Genomic DNA, 18,199 nt, shown 5'->3' on the forward strand with positions numbered 1-18,199 from the left:
CCTAAATTCCAGAGAGTATAAACCAAGTCTATCCAGTCTTTCTTCATAAGACAGTCCTGACATCCCAGGAATCAGTCTGGTGAACCGTCTCTGCACTCCCTCTATGGCAATAATGTCCTTCCTCAGATTTGGAGACCAAAACTGTACGCAATGCTCCAGGTGTGGTCTCACCAAGACCCTGTACAACTGCAGTAGAACCTCCCTGCTCCTATACTCAAATCCTTTTGCAATGAAAGCTAACATACCATTTGCTTTCTTTACTGCCTGCTGCACCTGCATGCCTACCTTCAATGACTGGTGTACCATGACACCCAGGTCTCGCTGCATCTCCCCCTTTCCCAATCGGCCACCATTTAGATAATAGTCTGCTTTCCCGTTTTTGCCACCACAATGGATAACCTCACATTTATCCACATTATACTGCATCTGCCAAACATTTGCCCACTCCCCCAGCCTCTCCAAGTCACCTTGCAGTCTCCTAGCATCCTCCTCACAGCTAACACTGCCCCCCAGCTTAGTGTCATCCGCAAACTTAGAGATATTGCCTTCAATTCCCTCATCCAGATCATTAATATATATTGTAAATAGCTGGGGTCCCAGCACTGAGCCTTGCGGTACCCCACTAGTCACTGCCTGCCATTGTGAAAAGGACCCGTTTACTCCTACTCTTTGCTTCCTGTTTGCCAGCCAGTTCTCTATCCACATCAATACTGAACCCCCAATGCCGTGTGCTTTAAGTTTGTATACTAATCTCTTATGTGGAACCTTGTCGAAAGCCTTCTGGAAGTCCAGATACACCACATCCACTGGTTCTCCCCTATCCACGCCACTAGTTACATCCTCGAAAAATTCTATAAGATTCGTCAGACATGATTTACCTTTCGTGAATCCATGCTGACTTTGTCCAATGATTTCACCACTTTCCAAATGTGCTGCTATCCCATCTTTAATAACTGACTCTAGCAGTTTCCCCACTACCGATGTTAGACTAACTGGTCTGTAATTCCCCATTTTCTCTCTCCCTCCCTTCTTAAAAAGTGGGGTTACATTTGCTACCCACCAATCTTCAGGAACTACTCCAGAATCTAAAGAGTTTTGAAAGATTATTACTAATGCATCCACTATTTCTGGAGCTACTTCCTTAAGTACTCTGGGATGCAGCCTATCTGGCCCTGGGGATTTATCGGCCTTTAATCCATTCAATTTACCCAACACCATTCTTTGACTTCTCAAGCGCCTTTAACACAATTCAGCCCCGACTGCTAGGGGAGAAGATGAAGGTGGATCCATTAATGGTACTGTGGTGTTTGGATTACCTTTTCCTCAGACCACAGTATGTGCGCCTACAGAACAATGTCTCAAGCACCATCATGGGCAGCACAGGGGCTCCACAAGGAACTGTGCTGGCTCCATTCCTGTTTACCATCTACACAGCGGATTGTCAATATAACACCAACAGCTGCTTTTTGCAGAAATTTTCAGATGACACAGCTGTTGTAGGCCTCATCAAAGGGGGCAATGAGGAGGAGTATAGAGACACAATTAACAACTTTGTGGAGTGGAGTGCACACAATAATCTCCATCTCAACACCAAAAAAACGAAGGAGATAGTTGTGGATTTCAGGAGGGGGAGGAGGAGGACTCAAACAACACCAATCACCATCAGGGGCACTGAGGTGGAGGTGGTCGCCAACCACAGGTACCTTGGTGTGCAGCTTGACAGTGAGCTGGACTGGAAGAGTCATATGGAGGCGGTGTACAGGAAGGGACAAAGTAGACTGTATTTTTTAAGGAGGCTAAAGTCATTTAATATCTGCCAACCCCTACTGTGCAGTGTCTACCATTCAGTGGTGGCCAGTGCTCTGTTTTTTGCTGTGGCCTGTTGGGGAGAAGGCGCCCGAATAGCGGACAAAAACAGACTGGATAAGCTGATCAGGAAGGCCGGCTCAGTGGTTGGGGCAGAGCAACTAACGGTCAAGCAGGTGGCAGAGGCCAGAACTTTGAAAAAACTAGGCTCAATAATGACCAACCCCACTCACCCACTCCACGCCCTGAAGGTGATCAAGTGCAGCATCTTCAGTCAGAGACTGATTGCACCAATGTGCAAAACGGAGAGACATAGGAAGTCTTGTATACCAGCTGCCATAAGGTTTTATAATGCACAAAAATTTTAACTTATTATGTATTGAAGATATCTGTTGAAATGTGTGGTGTTATGTCTGTCTTGAAGCTGTTGTGGCACTGTAATTTCCTGTAAAGGATTATTAAAGGTTATTCATTCATTCACCACTTCCCGACTAACCTGGATTTCAGTCAATTCCTCCAACTCCTTTGACCCGCGGTCCCCTGCTATTTCCGGCAAATTATTTATGTCTTCCTTAGTGAAGACGGAACCAAAGTAGTTATTCAATTGGTCCGCCATATCCTTGTTCCCCATGATCAACTCACCTGTTTCTGACTGCAAGGGACCTACATTTGTTTTAACTAATCTCTTTCATGTTCTCTTGATCCCCCTACTCTGGGCAAGAGACTGTGTATCTACCAACCCGGTCTAATCCTCTCATGATTTTGTACACCTCTATAAGATCACCTCCCATCCTCCTGCACTCCACGGAATAGAGTCCCAGCCTGCTCAACCTTTCCCTGTAGCTCACACCCTCTAGTCCTGGCAACATCCTCGTAAATCTTCTCTGTATCCTTTCCAACTTGACAACATCTTCCCTTTAACATGGTGCCCAGAACTCGTCCAAGTTCACATTTATTGCCACATGCACCAATTAAGGTACAGGGCAATTTGATTTACCATGCAGCCATACAATCAAAAAGAGCACAATACACAATAGAATACAACATGAACATCCACCACAACATTCTTCACTGTGGTGGAAGGCAATATCGTTCAGTCAGATCCTCCTCCTGTGTTCACCCGTGGTCGGGGCCATGAGCCCTCCGCAGTCGCTGCTACGGATGGCCCGACGTACAGGCCCTCTCGTCGGGATGCTCGAAACTCCGGCGTCGGGATGATCGAACACGCCACGGCTTGGAGGTCCCGAATCGGCCACTTCCTACCGGAGACCGCGGCTTCATGATGTTACAGTCCGCAGGCCGACGGTCGGAGCTCTTCTCCAGCGATCCCCGGCAAGGGATCCCAGACTCCGCGATGGTGTGGACTTTCCATCGTGGAGCCTGGGAATCCTTGAACCAAACTGACCCCAATACTCTAAATGTTGAATTGATAAGATTCCAAATAAGACCTAGTTTTGCAATTTCACCTCGTTTGTAACTATTGTGTCATGTCTATAAGAAAACATGTCGACCCTTTTGTTTGACCATTTTGATTTTTTTTCATTTCCTTTGGCAGGAATGAGGAGAAAGAGTACGCTCTGAAACAAATCGAAGGAACTGGCATTTCCATGTCTGCGTGCAGAGAGATTGCGGTACGTGTACAAGAACGGTTATTCCCATAGGCATATTTATTGTCCTCATTTTGAAGTCTCCACGAACGAACAAGACTTTTTAAACAATCCGAAGAAACATGTAAAATAGCATATTTGTTCAAACATACACTCTGGAGTTTAGAAGGATGAGAGGGAATCTTATTGAAGCATCTAAGATTATTAAGTGTTTGGACATGCTAGAGGCAGGAAACATGTTCACGATGTTGGGGGAGTCCAGAACCAGGGGCCACAGTTTAAGAATAAGGGGTAAGCCATTTAGAACGGAGACGAGGAAACAGAGAGTGGTGAGTCTGTGGAATTCTGTGGAGGCCGGTTCTCTGGATACTTCAGTGTGCTGAAGTATCAAAGTCTATTGTTGCAGAGTAGGGGTGACTGAAGCCCTATTTTCACACTTCCTGAAGGTCTTTCTGCTGCAATATTGGGGGAACTCCCAAATTTAGCTGGCATCTTTCTTGTAAACTGTGAAACACACTGCAGCCTTGCTGGCTCGCCTTTCGTTCCCCTGTTTTGTTGGATATATTATCATATTTTGAGGCATTTAAGAATTGTACTTATTGTAGAGAATGTGTTTATATCCATAAGGCTAGTACTTCGATGAATGGCAGCGAGCAGGAACAATGCATCGTGCTCTATTGTAATGAAAGATTACTGCTTCTGATTCAAAGAAATAGTCGTGAAGCAAATTTAGAGATTTTTAAGATACAGTAGAAATGTGGCGTATTTCAGCATGGTCATTTTGGCAAATATTTAGGGCCTAGTAGATTATGGAGAGACAAGGAATTATTTGCTGAAATAATTTGCTCTTTCAAGAGAGAGCTAGATAGGGCTCTTAAAAATAGCGGAGTCAGGGGATATGGGGAGAAGGCAGGAACGGGGTACTGATTGTGGATGATCAGCCATGGTCTCATTGAATAGCGGTGCTGGCTCAAAGGGCCGAATGGCCTACTCCTGCACCTATTGTCTATTGTCAAATGTTTAAATGTATTTGCATCTTCCCTCCTCCTCATTGCATGTACAGGGTGCTCGCCAAAAGGCTATACTTAAACATGTTTTAAGCATCAATTTCCCCTGCTATTTGAAAAAAATGCCTACACCAGAGCATATGACTGATTTTCAATGCTTTGTGTGTCAGTTGTATTTCATGATGTCCTTTGTGTAATGTTTGCAGTTGTACGTGACAGCTGGTACTTTACTGCTATTGTCTTCAAAGTTTGCTCACATAAAGTTGAGTCCTTATTTTTCATTGTTTATACAAAAAGGAAAATACTATAATTGATTCAAATAATTACATGATGCTATTTACTATGAATAGAGTTGGATTAATCTTTCATGTTCCGTCTTGTCAAGGGGAGGGAACTTGTAGGGTGAAATTTTGTTTTAACTGCTAATGCTGATCAGATGTGAGGTGATCAGGTCGGTGGTTTTGTTTATTTTCTGTACATTTAGGTTTCATTTAAATCTTTGTGACCAAATGTCCAGAAGACCAGGAATGAAGGAGGCCGCAGAGAGTGGTGGACACTGCCCGGTCCGTCACGGGTACTAACCTCCCCACCATCGTAGGAATCTACAGGATGTGCTGCCTCAAAAAAGCAATCAATATATCTTCAAAGGCCCACACACCCTGACCACGCAATGTTTGTACTACCGTTGGGAAGAAGGTACAGGAGGGAGCCTGACAAGCGTGACCTCCAGGTTCCTTGCAATAGACTGTTCGAACTCCTACCTTCCGGCAGACGTTACAAGGCCTTCTACGCCCGCACCTCCAGACTCAGGAACAGCTTCATCCCCAGAGCTATAGCTGCTCTGAACCGGCCCTGCTGAGTGCCCCCCCCCCCCCCCTCCACCCCCATGAACTGTCTCCCTCGCATGGTCACGTCGCACATCGACCCGGCACAGACATATCTGCACTTTAGACTGTTTTACTGTTCTTTTTATAAATTATGTTTCTCGGGGTATCTAAATTTTATTAGGTGTTTAAGTTATGACATCGGATGGAAGCTGCATACCAAATCGCATTGCACCTATGTGTAATGACAATAAAATATATTATTATTATTATTATTATTAAGAACAGCTTCTTCCCAGCGACTTGAACACCGCACAACACCGACCTCAGAAACTGTGATCTTCCATGGACTGTGTCTGTGGTTGCACTGTGGACTTCAGCTCATTCGCTCGTGCGCCAGACGGCGTTCTGCCATCGCTTTGCCACAGCCAGTGCCGCCACATCTGTGCCTCTGCGGAGATCGTCCACAGTGCGTGCCTCTCCGCCACAAGTCAGTAGGTGTCTGTACCTCTCCACAGTTGCACTGGTCAGAGTCCGAAAGGCCCCACTTCAGTTCTGGACTATTCTAGTTCTACCTAGTATTACTGATTATTAATTTATACTACTATTATCTGTTGTATATTTATTTGTATGTTATTGAATTAATGGCCCTGTTAAGCTGGAGCATTGTTCTGTTGTTGGTACATTTGATAATTAAACATTCTTGACTGTTGAGCACAACTCTTGAGCAGTAATATCTTCAGCTGATTAGTGTTGGTGACCAAAGACTAGATCTTCTCTGATTCTACTTTAGATTCAGTGCAAAATGAGATTCTGACTTGTTAGCCATCATTTTGTTCAATAGACAATAGGTGCAGGTGTAGGCCATTCGGCCCTTCGAGCCAGCACCGCCATTCAATGTGATCATGGCTGATCATCCCCAATCCTGCCTTCTCCCCTGACTCCGCTATCTTTAAGAGCCCTATCTACCTTTCTCTTGAAAGTATCCAGAGAACCGGCCTCCACCCCCCTCTGAGGCAGAGAATTCCACAGACTCACAACTCTCTGTGAAAAAAAGTGTTTCCTCATCTCTGTTCTAAATGGCTTACCCCTTATTCTTAATTGGGAAGCAGGTCTCTGATAAATTTCTGGTTGATATAAGATGAAGCTTCTAATCTAATCGCTGGAGTTTAGAGGGATGAGGGGGTGGAACCTCATTGAAAATTATCGAACAGTGAAAGGCGTGGATAGAGTGGATGTGGAGAGGATGCTTTCACTAGTGGGTGAGTCTAGGACCAGAGGCCACAGCCTCAGAATAAAAGGACGTCCGTTTAGGATGGAGATTAGGAGGAATTTCTTTTAGACTGAGGGTGATGAAAATGTGGAATTCTTTGCCACAAACGGCTGTGGAGGCCAAGTCAATGGATATTTTTAAGATGGAAATTGACAGATTCTTGCTTAGTGCAGGTGTCAGGGGTTATTGGGAGAAGGCAGGAAAATGGGGTTTAGAGGGAAAGATAGATCCGCCATGATTGAATGGCGGAGTAGATTTGATGGGCTGAATGGCCTATTTTTGCTCCTATTCACACAGACAGCACCCAAGGTTTAGGATTGAAGTAGCAGCTTTACCAACTGTGCCACTGTGCCTTTTGTTTTCCTCCAACATTGAACAAGATAGAGCCTTCATTATTTACACGTCTCAAAGACTGGCAACCAATTCCAGTCAAACTATTTTTATGAAAGCGGATGATTTTTATAACTGTTCATTTTGAAACGCAAACTTAAATGGAATTAAAGTAGAAATAGCATCTGTGAAGTGTTAAAGCCCTGTCCCATGGTACGAGTTCATTCCAAGAGCTCTCCCGAGTTTGCCCTGATTCGAACTCGGAGATTTACGGTAATGGCCGCTCGTCGGTACTCGGGGCTCTCGTGGACATTTTTCATCATGTTGAAAAATCTTCACGAGTCTTCCCGTGCTTACCTGCCATTAGCGAGTCTTCCCGAGTACCTGCCGTTAGCGTTACGAGCCGCTAAAAGACGTTCCCGAGCTCCGACGTACCCGCTACGTTCATTCTCCGTGCTTACTACGAGTTTGATTTTTTTTTTAAACTCGGGAGAGCTCTTGGAATGAAACGAAAGTTACCTTATCATAAGACCATAGGTAGACAAAAATGTTGGAGAAACTCAGCGGGTGAGGCAGCATCCATGGAACGAAGGAATCGGTGACGTTTCGGGTCGAGACACTTGTTCAGACTGATGTGGGGGACGAGGGGGGGGGGGGCAGGAAGAAGCAAGGAAGAGGCGGAGACAGTGGGCTGTGGGAGAGCTGGGAAGGGGAGGGGAAGGAGGGAGAAAGCAAAGACTAACTGAAATTGGAGAAATCAATGTTCATACCGCTGGGGTGTAAACTGCCCAAGCGAAATATGAGGTGCTGCTCCTCCAATTTGAGGTAGGCCTCACTCTGGCCATGGAGGGTCGGATACGGAATGGGAGGGGGTGCTGAGCCAAAAGTCATAAAATTATAAGTGATGGAAGCTGAATTAGGCAATTCAGCCATTCAAGTCTACTCTGCCATTCAATCATGACTAAACTATCTCTCCTAACCCCATTCTCCTGCCTTTTCCCCATAACCTCTGACACCCGTATTAATCAAGAATCTATCTATCTCTGCCTTAAATATATCTACTCATGGCCTCCACAGCCTTCTGTGGCAAAGAATTCCACAGATTTATTACCCTCTGACTAAAGGAATTCCTCCTCATCTCCTTTCTAAAAGAAGGTCCTTTAATTCTGGGGCTTCTAGTGGAAACATCCTTTCCACATCCACTCTGTCCAGGCCTCCCTTAATACTACCCGGACTTGATTGCACTCTACATCCCATCCCAATTTAGCAACAATCTTCCCTTTATTCCATGCTGTTTTATTTGCTGACCTATTACAGTTTTGATTCTGTTTTTCAGTTTCTGTAAAATGATGGTACACTGATTGGCATCACCAGGTTTCTTATTTTTTTCAGAAGATAGACACAAAAAGCTGGAGTAACTCAGCTGGTCAGGCAGTTTCTCTGGAGAAAAGGAACAGGTGACTTTTCGGGTCGAGACCCTTCTTCAGACTTTGCATTTTTCTGTTACACTTATAAAGTCAGGAAGGTGGAAAAGTGAAGAAGGCCTAACAACCATAATTTGAGACAAATACGTTTCTTGTTAGAAAATATAAAAGACATATGTTCAAAATATTTTAAACGTTGATTGCACTAACTCATTTGTATTGGAATTTTATTCTAGCTTCCAGCTGAAATAGATTTTACTTTCCAAGGAAATAGCCTCTATAGTTGGCATCCCCACCACCTCACATTATACCATGATCCAGAATGAAGAGACTTATCTATATTGTTAATATTTTTGATTTTTATATTAATTACTTTCATTAAGAAATGTGAATCCCATATATTTTTTTTCTATAGGTCAGAATTAGGCCATTCGGCCCATCAAGTCTACTCTGCCATTCAAATAGACAATAGACCATAGGTGCAGGAGTAGGCCATTTGGCCCTTTGAGCCAGCCCCGCCATTCAATGTGATCATGGCTGATCATCCCCAATCAGTACCCCGTTCCTGCCTTCTCCCCATATCCCAAACTCCCCCTCCCCAATCATGGCTGATCTGCCTCTCCCTCCAAACCCCATTCTCCTGCCTTCTCTCCATAACCCCCGACACCCGTACTAATCAAGAATTGATCTATCTCTGCCTTAAAAATATCCATTGACTTCACCTCCACAGCCTTCTGTGGCAATGAACCCCCCAGATTCACCACCCTCTGACTGAAGAAAAGTTTGAAACTTTTCTTTAAAAATGTAAAATGTACAAGAAAAGTTCATGAACTTTTGTTTCTGGCAGTAGCCTCTTTAGTTGTTTGGTCATTTATATAGTTTGTAATTTGACTTCAAGCGATTCGGTTCCATGTTAATGCTATTTATGTTGGTGACTCACGAGGCGTCTCATGTTACAATTGGCGTTTGTTGTAGATCAGTGTGCTGAAGTATCAAAGTCTATTGTTGCAGAGTAGGGGTAACTGAAGCCCTATTTTCACACTCCCTGAAGGTCTTTCTGCTGCAATATTGGGGGAACTCCCAAATTTAGCTGGCATCTTTCTTGTAAACTGTGAAACACACTGCAGCCTTGCTGGCTCGCCTTTCGTTCCCCTGTTTTGTTGGATACATTATCATATTTTGTGGCATTTAAGAATTGTACTTATTGTAGAGAATGTGTTTATATCCATAAGGCTAGTACTTCGATGAATGGCAGCGAGCAGGAACAATGCATCGTGCTCTATTGTAATGAAAGATTACTGCTTCTGATTCAAAGAAATATTTGTGAAGCAAATTTAGAGATTTTTAAGATACAGTAGAAATGGGGCGTATTTCAGCATGGTCATTTTGGCAAATATTTAGGGCCTAGTAGATTATGGAGAGACAAGGAATTATTTGCTGGAATAATTTGCTCTTTCAAGAGAGAGCTAGATAGGGCTCTTAAAAATAGCGGAGTCAGGGGATATTGGGAGAAGGCAGGAACGGGGTACTGATTGGGGATGATCAGCCATGATCACATTGAATGGCGGTGCTGGCTTGAAGGGCGCATTGCCTACTCCTGCACCTATTGTCTATTGTCTATTGGAATAGAGTCATACAGTGCGGATACAGGCCCTTCGGCCCAACTTTCCCATGCTAAACAAGATACTCCGTCTACACTAGTCCCACCTGCCTGTGTTTGACCTACATTCCCTAAACCTTTCCTGCCTTTATCTGAGGTAAGGATACGGTCCCTCTAACCCTATCTACCTGTGACGCCAATTTCTAAGCACTCTGTACCTGCACTCCGAGATCTCTCTGCTCTACACCACTCCCCACGGCCCTGCCGTTCACTGTGTAGGTCCTGCCCTGGTTTGACTTCCCAATGTACAACACCTCGTGCATATCTGCATTAAACTCCATCAACCATTTCTCAGCCCACTTGCCAAACTGATCAAGATCCTGCTGTAATTTTTGATAACCATCTTCGCTATCTATGATACTACCAACATTGGTGTGGTCTGCAAGCTTACTAATCATATCTTGTATATTCTCATCCAAATCGTTGATATAAACCACAGACAGCAATGGGCCCAGCACCGATCCCTGAAGCACACCACTAATCACAGGCCTCTAGTCTGGAAGACTTCCACCAGCATCCTCCTCATTCTTACCTGAAGCCAATGTCTCCCTGGCTGTGTCTCCCTGGATCCCATGCGATCTAACCTTCCAGAGCAGCTTACCATGCGCCAAGTGCCTTGCTGAAGTCTATATAGATGACTTCTACGGCTTTTCCCTCATTAACCTTTTTGGTTACTTCAATAAATCCATCAGCTAAGTCAGCAATCAGCTTGACCTTGAGTATTGAATCTTACTCAGTGTTGAGTAACACTCAAAGTGCTGAAGAAGCTCAGAAGATAAGGCGGTACCTGTGGATGGAATGGAGTTTTGGGTTGAGACCCTTCTTGAGGCTGATTGTACTCGGGGAGAAAGCTGGAATAGAGAGGTGGGGCGGGACAGGGCTTGGCAAGTGAAAGGTAGTGAGTTTGCGTCACAACTCGGAATGTTGACCTTCATAACAAGAGGATTTCAGTATAGGTGTAGAGAGGTTCTTCTGCAGTTGTATAGGGCTCTGGTGAGACCACATCTGGAGTATTGCGTACAGTTTTGATCTCCTAATTTGAGTAAGGACATCCTTGTGATTGAGGCAGTGCAGCGTAGGTTCACCAGATTGATCCCTGGGATGGCGGGACTGTCATATGAGGAAAGATTGAAAAGACTAGGCTTGTATTCACTGGAGTTTAGAAGGATGAGGGGGCATCTTATAGAAACATGTAAAATTATAAAAGGACTGAACAAGCTAGATGCAGGAAAAATGTTCCCAATGTTGGGCGAGTCCAGAAACAGGGGCCACAGTCTTAGAATAAAGGGGAGGTCATTTAAGATTGAGGTGAGAAAAAACTTTTTCACCCAGAGAGTTTTGAATTTATGGAATTCCCTGCCACAGAGGGCAGTGGAGGCCAAGTCACTGGATGGATTTAAGAGAGAGTTATATAGAGCTCTAGGGGCTAGTGGAATCAAGGGATATGGGGAGAAGGCAGGCACGGGTTATTGATAGGGGATGATCAGCCATTTTCTATGTTTCTATGATGAGCAGGAGAACAACAGGAATCACAGAGTGGAGCAGTGAATGACATAGAACCATTAATTAGAGAGAAGGAGAACTTCTTGAAAGTAGACATCTTTGCGGAGATTCTGCAGTGGTGTAATGGAGACAGAAGGAATTAAAATATTGTGCAGGAAGGAACTGCAGATGCTGGTTTAAATCACAGATAGACACAAAAAGCTGAAGTAATTCAGCGGGTCAGATAGCATCTCTGGAGAAAAGGAATAGGCGGCATTTCACCCTCCTTTTCTCCAGAGTTGCTGTCTGACCCGCTGAGACACCCCGACATTTTGTGTCTATCTTTGAACTGCAATATTAGTTTGAATCTGAATCTACTTAACCTGGAAATGCCTGCGCTGAAAGGCACAAAAGTACAAATTAAACGGTGTGGATTTCTTATTTTGTCGACCGTTAATTTGTCGTGAATTCCTGGCATGCAAAGACGTTTGAGCTGGATATTCTCCAGAACGTTTATAGAAACATAGAAAATAGGTGCAGGAGTAGGTCATTTGGCCCTTCGAGCCAGCACCATTCGCCATTCAATATGATCATGTTTAAGAAAGAACTGCAGATGCTGGAAAAATCAAAGGTAGACGAAAATGCTGGAGAAACTCAGTGGGTGAGGCAGCATCTATATGAAGGAATAGATGACGTTTCGGGTCAAGACCCTTCTTCAGACCATTCAATATGATCATGGTTGATCATCCTACATCATACCCCATTCCTGCTTTATCCCCATATCCCTTGATTCCTTTAGCCCTAAGAGCCATATCTAACTCTCTTGAAAACATCCAGTGAATTGGCCTCCACTGCCTTCTGTGGCAGAGAATTCCACAGATTCACAACCCTCTGGGTGAAAACGTTTTTCCTCATTGCAGTCCTAAATGGCCTACCACTTTTTCTTAAAATGTAATAATAATAATAATAATAATAAGTTTATTTATGTAGCACATTTATAGTCAATTTTCATTGACCCCAAAGTGCTTTACATAATTTAAAAATCAGTTCCATACAAAGCATAAAGATGGGTTAACAAAATAATAAAATGCATAAACAGGACACAACATGTAAAATAAACATCCACCACAGCATTCATCACTGTGGTGGAAGGCACAAAAAATTTTGGCCGTCCTCCTCCATTTCCCCTCCCCGTGGACAAGACCAGAGTCCAGAGTCCAGTCCAGGATCGGTCTTTCCTCACCGGAGACCGCGGCTTCAAGATTGTGTAGGCCGCAGGCCGGCGGTTGAGAAATGTAACCCCTGGTCCTGAACTCCCCCAACATCGGGAACATTTTTCCTGCATCTAGCCTGTCCAATCCCATAAGAATTTTATATGTTTCCATAAGATCCCCTCTCATCCTAAATTCCAGTGAATACAAGCCCAGTCAACCCATTCGTTCATCATATGTCAGTCCTGCCATCCCGGGAATTAACCTGGTGAACCTACGCTGCACTCCCTCAATAGCAATAATGTACTTCCTCAAATTAGGAGACCATAATTGCACACAATACTCCAGGTGTGGTCTCACCAGGGCCCTGTACAACTGCAGTAGGACCTCTTTGCTCTGAAACTCAAATCCTCTCGCAAAGAACGCCAACATGCCATTAGCTTTCTTCACTGCCTGCTGTACCTGCATGCTTACTTTCAGTGACTGGTGTACAAGCACACCCAGGTCTTGTTGCACTTCACCTTCTCCTAATCTGACACCATTCAGATAATACTCTGCCTTCCTGTTCTTGCCACCAAAGTGGATAACCTCACATTTATCCACATTGTACTGCATCTGCCATGCATCTGTCCACTCCCCCAACCTGTCCAAGCCACCCTGCAGCCTCATAGCATCCTCCTCACAGCTCACACTGCCACCCTGCTTTGTGTCATCCGCAAACTTGGAGATGTTACCTTTAATTCCCTTGTCTAAATCGTTAATATATGTTGTAAATAACTGGGGTCCCAGCACCGAGCCTTGAGGCACCCCACTAGTCACTGCTAGCACTGCTACGGCTGCAAGCAGGGCTGGACAGTTGCACAGTGTTGACTATTTATACTTTTATCACATGCTATTTAAGTTTCAGTGTTCAATGATACGGCCAGACCATTCATTTGATCTGGCTAGTTTCCTCAAGTCAAGTCAAGTCAAGTTTATTTGTCACATGCACATACGAGATGTGCAGTGAAATGAAAGTGGCAATGCTCGCGGACTTTTGTGCAGACAAACAACAAAAACAACCAAACAAATTATAAACACAATCATAACACACATATTCTTTTACATAATAAATAATAGAAGGAAAAACGTTCTGTAGAGTTAGTCCCTGGTGAGAAAGGCGTTTACAGTCCGAATTGCCTCTGGGAAGAAACTCCTTCTCAACCTCTCCGTTCTCACTGCATGGCAACGGAGGCGTTTGCCTGACCTTAGCGGCTGGAACAGTCCGTTGCAGGGGTGGAAGAGGTCTCTCATGATTTTGTTTGCTCTGGAGTTGTATAGTTCCTGCAGGGGGGTGAGTGAAGTTCCCATAGTGCGTTCGGCTGAACGCACTACTCTCTGCAGAGCCTTCTTGTCCTTGGCAGAGCAATTCCCAAACCAGATGGTAATGTTCCCGGACAAGATGCTTTCCACCGCCGCTGCTTAGAAGCACTGTAGGATCCTCGGAGACACTCTGAATTTCCTCAATTGCCTGAGGTGGTAAAGGCGCTGCCTTGCCTTACTCACCAGTGCTGAGGCGTGTGATGACCATGTCATATCCTCAGAGATGCGGACTCCCAGATATTTAAAACAGATGCATGGTTAATGTTATTCATAAATGCAGTGGCACTAATATTAAGGGATAGTGTTAGTTAGCCTTTCATGTGAGTGTACTGTTATATCTAAAAGGGTAACTGTAAGTATAATTAAAATATTAATCAGTAAAATACTAGATGTATGCACTATTAGTAGAAAAAAAGCTGGAGAAACTCAGTGGGTGAGGCAGCATCTATGGAGCGAAGGAATAGGTGACGTTTCGGGTCGAGACCCGAAACGTCACCTATTCCTTCGGGGTCGAGCCCCAAAACGTCACCTATTCCTTCGCTCCACAGATGCTGCCTCACCCGCTGAGTTTCTCCAGCATTTTTGTCTACCTTTGATTTTTCCAGCATCTGCAGTTCCTTCTTAAACTGACGTATGCACTAAACGCATGGGATTTGCATGGTAACGTATGGAACTTTCAATATCTTGAGAAATCCTCTGTTGAGCCACCTTGACGTTCATCTGCTTTGATAGAGTAGGTGTATCGACGTGGGAATGGTGAGAAGGTAGTTTTTGATTTACTTCAAAAGAACCGGTCTAGTTTGGGCTTGACAACTTGCATGCAGGTACAGCAGAAGAAAGCGAATGGCATGTTGGCCTTTATAACAAGAGGAATCGAATATAGGAGCAAAGAGGTCCTTCTGCAGTTGTACAGAACCCTAGTGAGACCACACCTGGAGTATTGTGTGCAGTTTTCGTCCCCTAATTTTGAGGAAGGACATTCTTGCTATTGAGGGAGTGCAGCGTAGGTTTACAAGGTTAATTCTCGGGATGGCCGGACTGTCATATGCTGAGAGAATGGAGCAGCTGGGCTTGTACACTCTGGAGTTTAGAAGGATGAGAGGGAATTGAAGAATGCAGGTGAACAGAGGGATCTGGGAATAACTGTGCATAGTTCCCTGAAAGTGGAATCTCATGTAGATAGGGTGGTAAAGAAAGCTTTTGGTGTGCTGGCCTTTATAAATCAGAGCATTGAGTACAGAAGTTGGGATGTAATGTTAAAATTGTACAAGGCATTGGTGAGGCCAATTCTGGAGTATGGTGTGCAATTTTGGTCGCCTAATTATAGGGAGGATGTCAACAAAATAGAGAGAGTACAGAGGAGATTTACTAGAATGTTGCCTGGGTTTCAGCACCTAGGTTACAGAGAAAGGTTGAACAAGTTAGGGCTTTATTCTTTGGAGCGCAGAAGGTTAAGGGGGGACTTGATAGAGGTCTTTAAAATGATGAGAGGGATAGACAGAGTTGATGTGGATAAGCTTTTCCCACTGAGAGTAGGGAAGATTCAAACTAGGGTACAAGACTTGAGAATTAAGGGACAGAAGTTTAGGGGTAACATGAGGGGGGACTTCTTTACTCAGAGAGTGGTGGCTGTGTGGAATGAGCTTCCAGTGAAGGTGGTGGAGGCAGGTTTGTTTTTATCATTTAAAAATAAATTGGATAGTTATATGGAAACTCAGCAGGTGCAGCAGCAGGAATGGAGGGTTATGGTCTGAGCGCAGGTAGATGGGACTAGGGGAGAATACGTGTTCAGCACGGACTAGAAGGGTCGAGATGGCCTGTTTCCGTGCTGTAATTGTTATATGGTTATATCTCATTGAAACATATAAGATTGTTAAAGGTTTGGACACGCTAGAGGCAGGAAACATGTTCCCGATGTTGGGGGAGTCCAGAACCTGGGACCTGGGGCAGCTTAAGAATAAGGAGTATGCCATATAGAATGGAGACGAGCATACACTTTTTCTCACAGAGAGTGGTGAGTCTGTGGAATTCTTTGCCTCGGAGGGCGGTGGAGGCAGGTTCTCTGGATGCTTTCAAGAGAGAGCTAGATAGGGCTCTTAAAAATAGCGGAGTCAGGGGAGAAGGCAGGAGCGGGGTACTGATTGGGGATGATCAGCCATGATCACATTGAATGGTGGTGCTGGCTCGAAGGGCCAAATGGCCTACTCCTGCACCTATTGTCTATTGTCTATTGATTTTACTCACAGAAACATAGTCATACATCACCGAGACAGGCGTTTGGCCCACTGTCACCATCAAATACATACGATTATTAATTCCATTTACCAGGAGTAGATTTAGTTTAGTTTAGAGATACAGCACGGAAACAGACGCTTCGCCTCACACTGAGTCTTCGCTGACCAACGATCCCCGCACGCTAACGCTATCTCACACGCACACTCGGGGACAATTTATAATTTTTTACCCAAGCCAATTAACCTACAAACCTTTACGTCTTTGGAGTGTGGGAAGAAACCGGAGCATCCGGAGAGAACGTACAAACTTCGCACCCATGGTCAGGATGGAACCAGGGTCTCTGGCACTGTAAGGCAGCAACTCTACCGCTGTGTCACTCTGCTGTCAGCAGAGGTCTGTATCAGTCTCTGCATTAATAATTCATGTGCTCATCGGTATTTTTAAATTCTTTGAGAGGCCCTGTCATCATCGCCCATTCAAATAGTGCAAATTCCAACTATCATCTGAGTGAATAGGTTCCTCTCGAAACCACTTGCCCCATACCCTCAACCTATACTCTTTAGTTTTACTTGCATCTGCAATGAAAAATGGTTTCCTAATTGACCGTCTCCGGTAAGGGGTTGGTATTGATGGCACTGCCCTGAGCTGGTTCATCTACTACCTCAAAAGTAGGAGTTTCTCTACTAACATAGGCAACTCTTTCTCCTCCCCAGCTAGTTTCTGCTGTGGGGTTCCACGAGATTCCATCCTTGGCCCCATTCTCTTCTCCCTCTATATGCTCCCCTTAGGCCAAGTCATTCAAAGGTACGGCATTTCCTTCCATTGATATGCGGACGATACACAACTCTATCTCCCCCCTGAAGCCCAAAAACCGATCAAATCTACTTAACCTTATCCACTGTCTCGAGGATATAAAGTGTCGGATGGCCCACAACCTCCTCCAATTAAACAAGAGTAAGTCTGAGGTCATCCTTCTCGGCCCCTCGGACTCAATCAAAATGATAGCAGGCAGCCTTGGAGGCCTTACTCCATTACTCAAACCTCACGTCAAAAACCTTGGAGTGATATTTGACTCAGCGTTGAAATTTGACAAACAAGTCAATGCCGTGTAAAAGCTAGCTTCTTCCAGCTTCGGACGATAGCTAAAATAAAACAATTCCTCCAGGTTGACGACCTGGAAAAGATCATCCACACATTCATCTCCTCCCGCCTCGATTACTGCAACTCCCTTTACACTGGCATCAGCCAATCTTCCCTGTCCCACCTTCAACCGGTCCAAAACGCTGCAGTGAGACTCCTGACAGCACCCGAAAAAGGGACCCCATCACCCCGATCCTGGCCTCTCTCCACTGGCTCCCTGTGCGGTTCCGAATACATTTCAAGATCCTTCTTTATGTCTACAAAGCCCTTAACGGGCTTGCCCCCACCTACATCAAAAGTCTGCTCACCCACCACACCACCTCCAGGTCCCTCAGATCGGCCGACTTGGGGTTACTGAACATCCCGCGGTCTAGGCATAAGCTCAGGGGCGACCGTGCCTTTGCGGTTGCAGCTCCTAGACTGTGGAACAGCATCCCTCTTCCCATCAGAACTGCCCCCTCCATCGAATCCTTTAAGTCGAGACTTAAAACTCATCTTTACTCTCAAGCCTTTCTTGACGTCCTCTGAGGCAGGGCTATATGTATGTATTTATGTATGTACTTAATCTATGAACCAATGTTGTATAACGTTAGTACCTCCACCAATGTAAAGCACTTTGACCAACGAGAGTGTTTTTTAAATGTGCTATAGAAATAAAAGTGACTTGACTTGACTCTATCTGTGCCTTTCATAAGTTAGCGTATCAGTACCCTCCACCCCAAGAAAACAAACCTAACATATTCAGTAACGAAAGCTGAAAATGTTGGTCAAACTCAACACGTCATTTTGCATCAGCAAAAAGAGAAAATGTTTCAGCTCCAATCTCCCTTTATCAAAA

At 44.6% G+C, this 18,199-nt stretch overlaps 1 protein-coding gene across 1 annotated transcript in view; it reads left to right on the forward strand.

Moving 5' to 3' along the window:
* cdk19 (cyclin-dependent kinase 19) overlaps positions 1 to 18,199 on the forward strand; it is a gene marked incomplete at its 3' end in the record, with an annotated part of 215,960 nt that overhangs the window by 37,605 nt on the left and 160,156 nt on the right. The window contains exon 2 of the mRNA XM_055665333.1: positions 3,362 to 3,437. Within this exon, the coding sequence (XP_055521308.1) occupies positions 3,362 to 3,437 (76 nt within the window). The remainder of the gene's footprint in view (positions 1 to 3,361; positions 3,438 to 18,199) is intronic.

The sequence above is a fragment of the Leucoraja erinacea genome, unplaced genomic scaffold (genome assembly GCF_028641065.1).
Source record: "Leucoraja erinacea ecotype New England unplaced genomic scaffold, Leri_hhj_1 Leri_117S, whole genome shotgun sequence".
NCBI lineage: Eukaryota > Metazoa > Chordata > Chondrichthyes > Rajiformes > Rajidae > Leucoraja > Leucoraja erinaceus.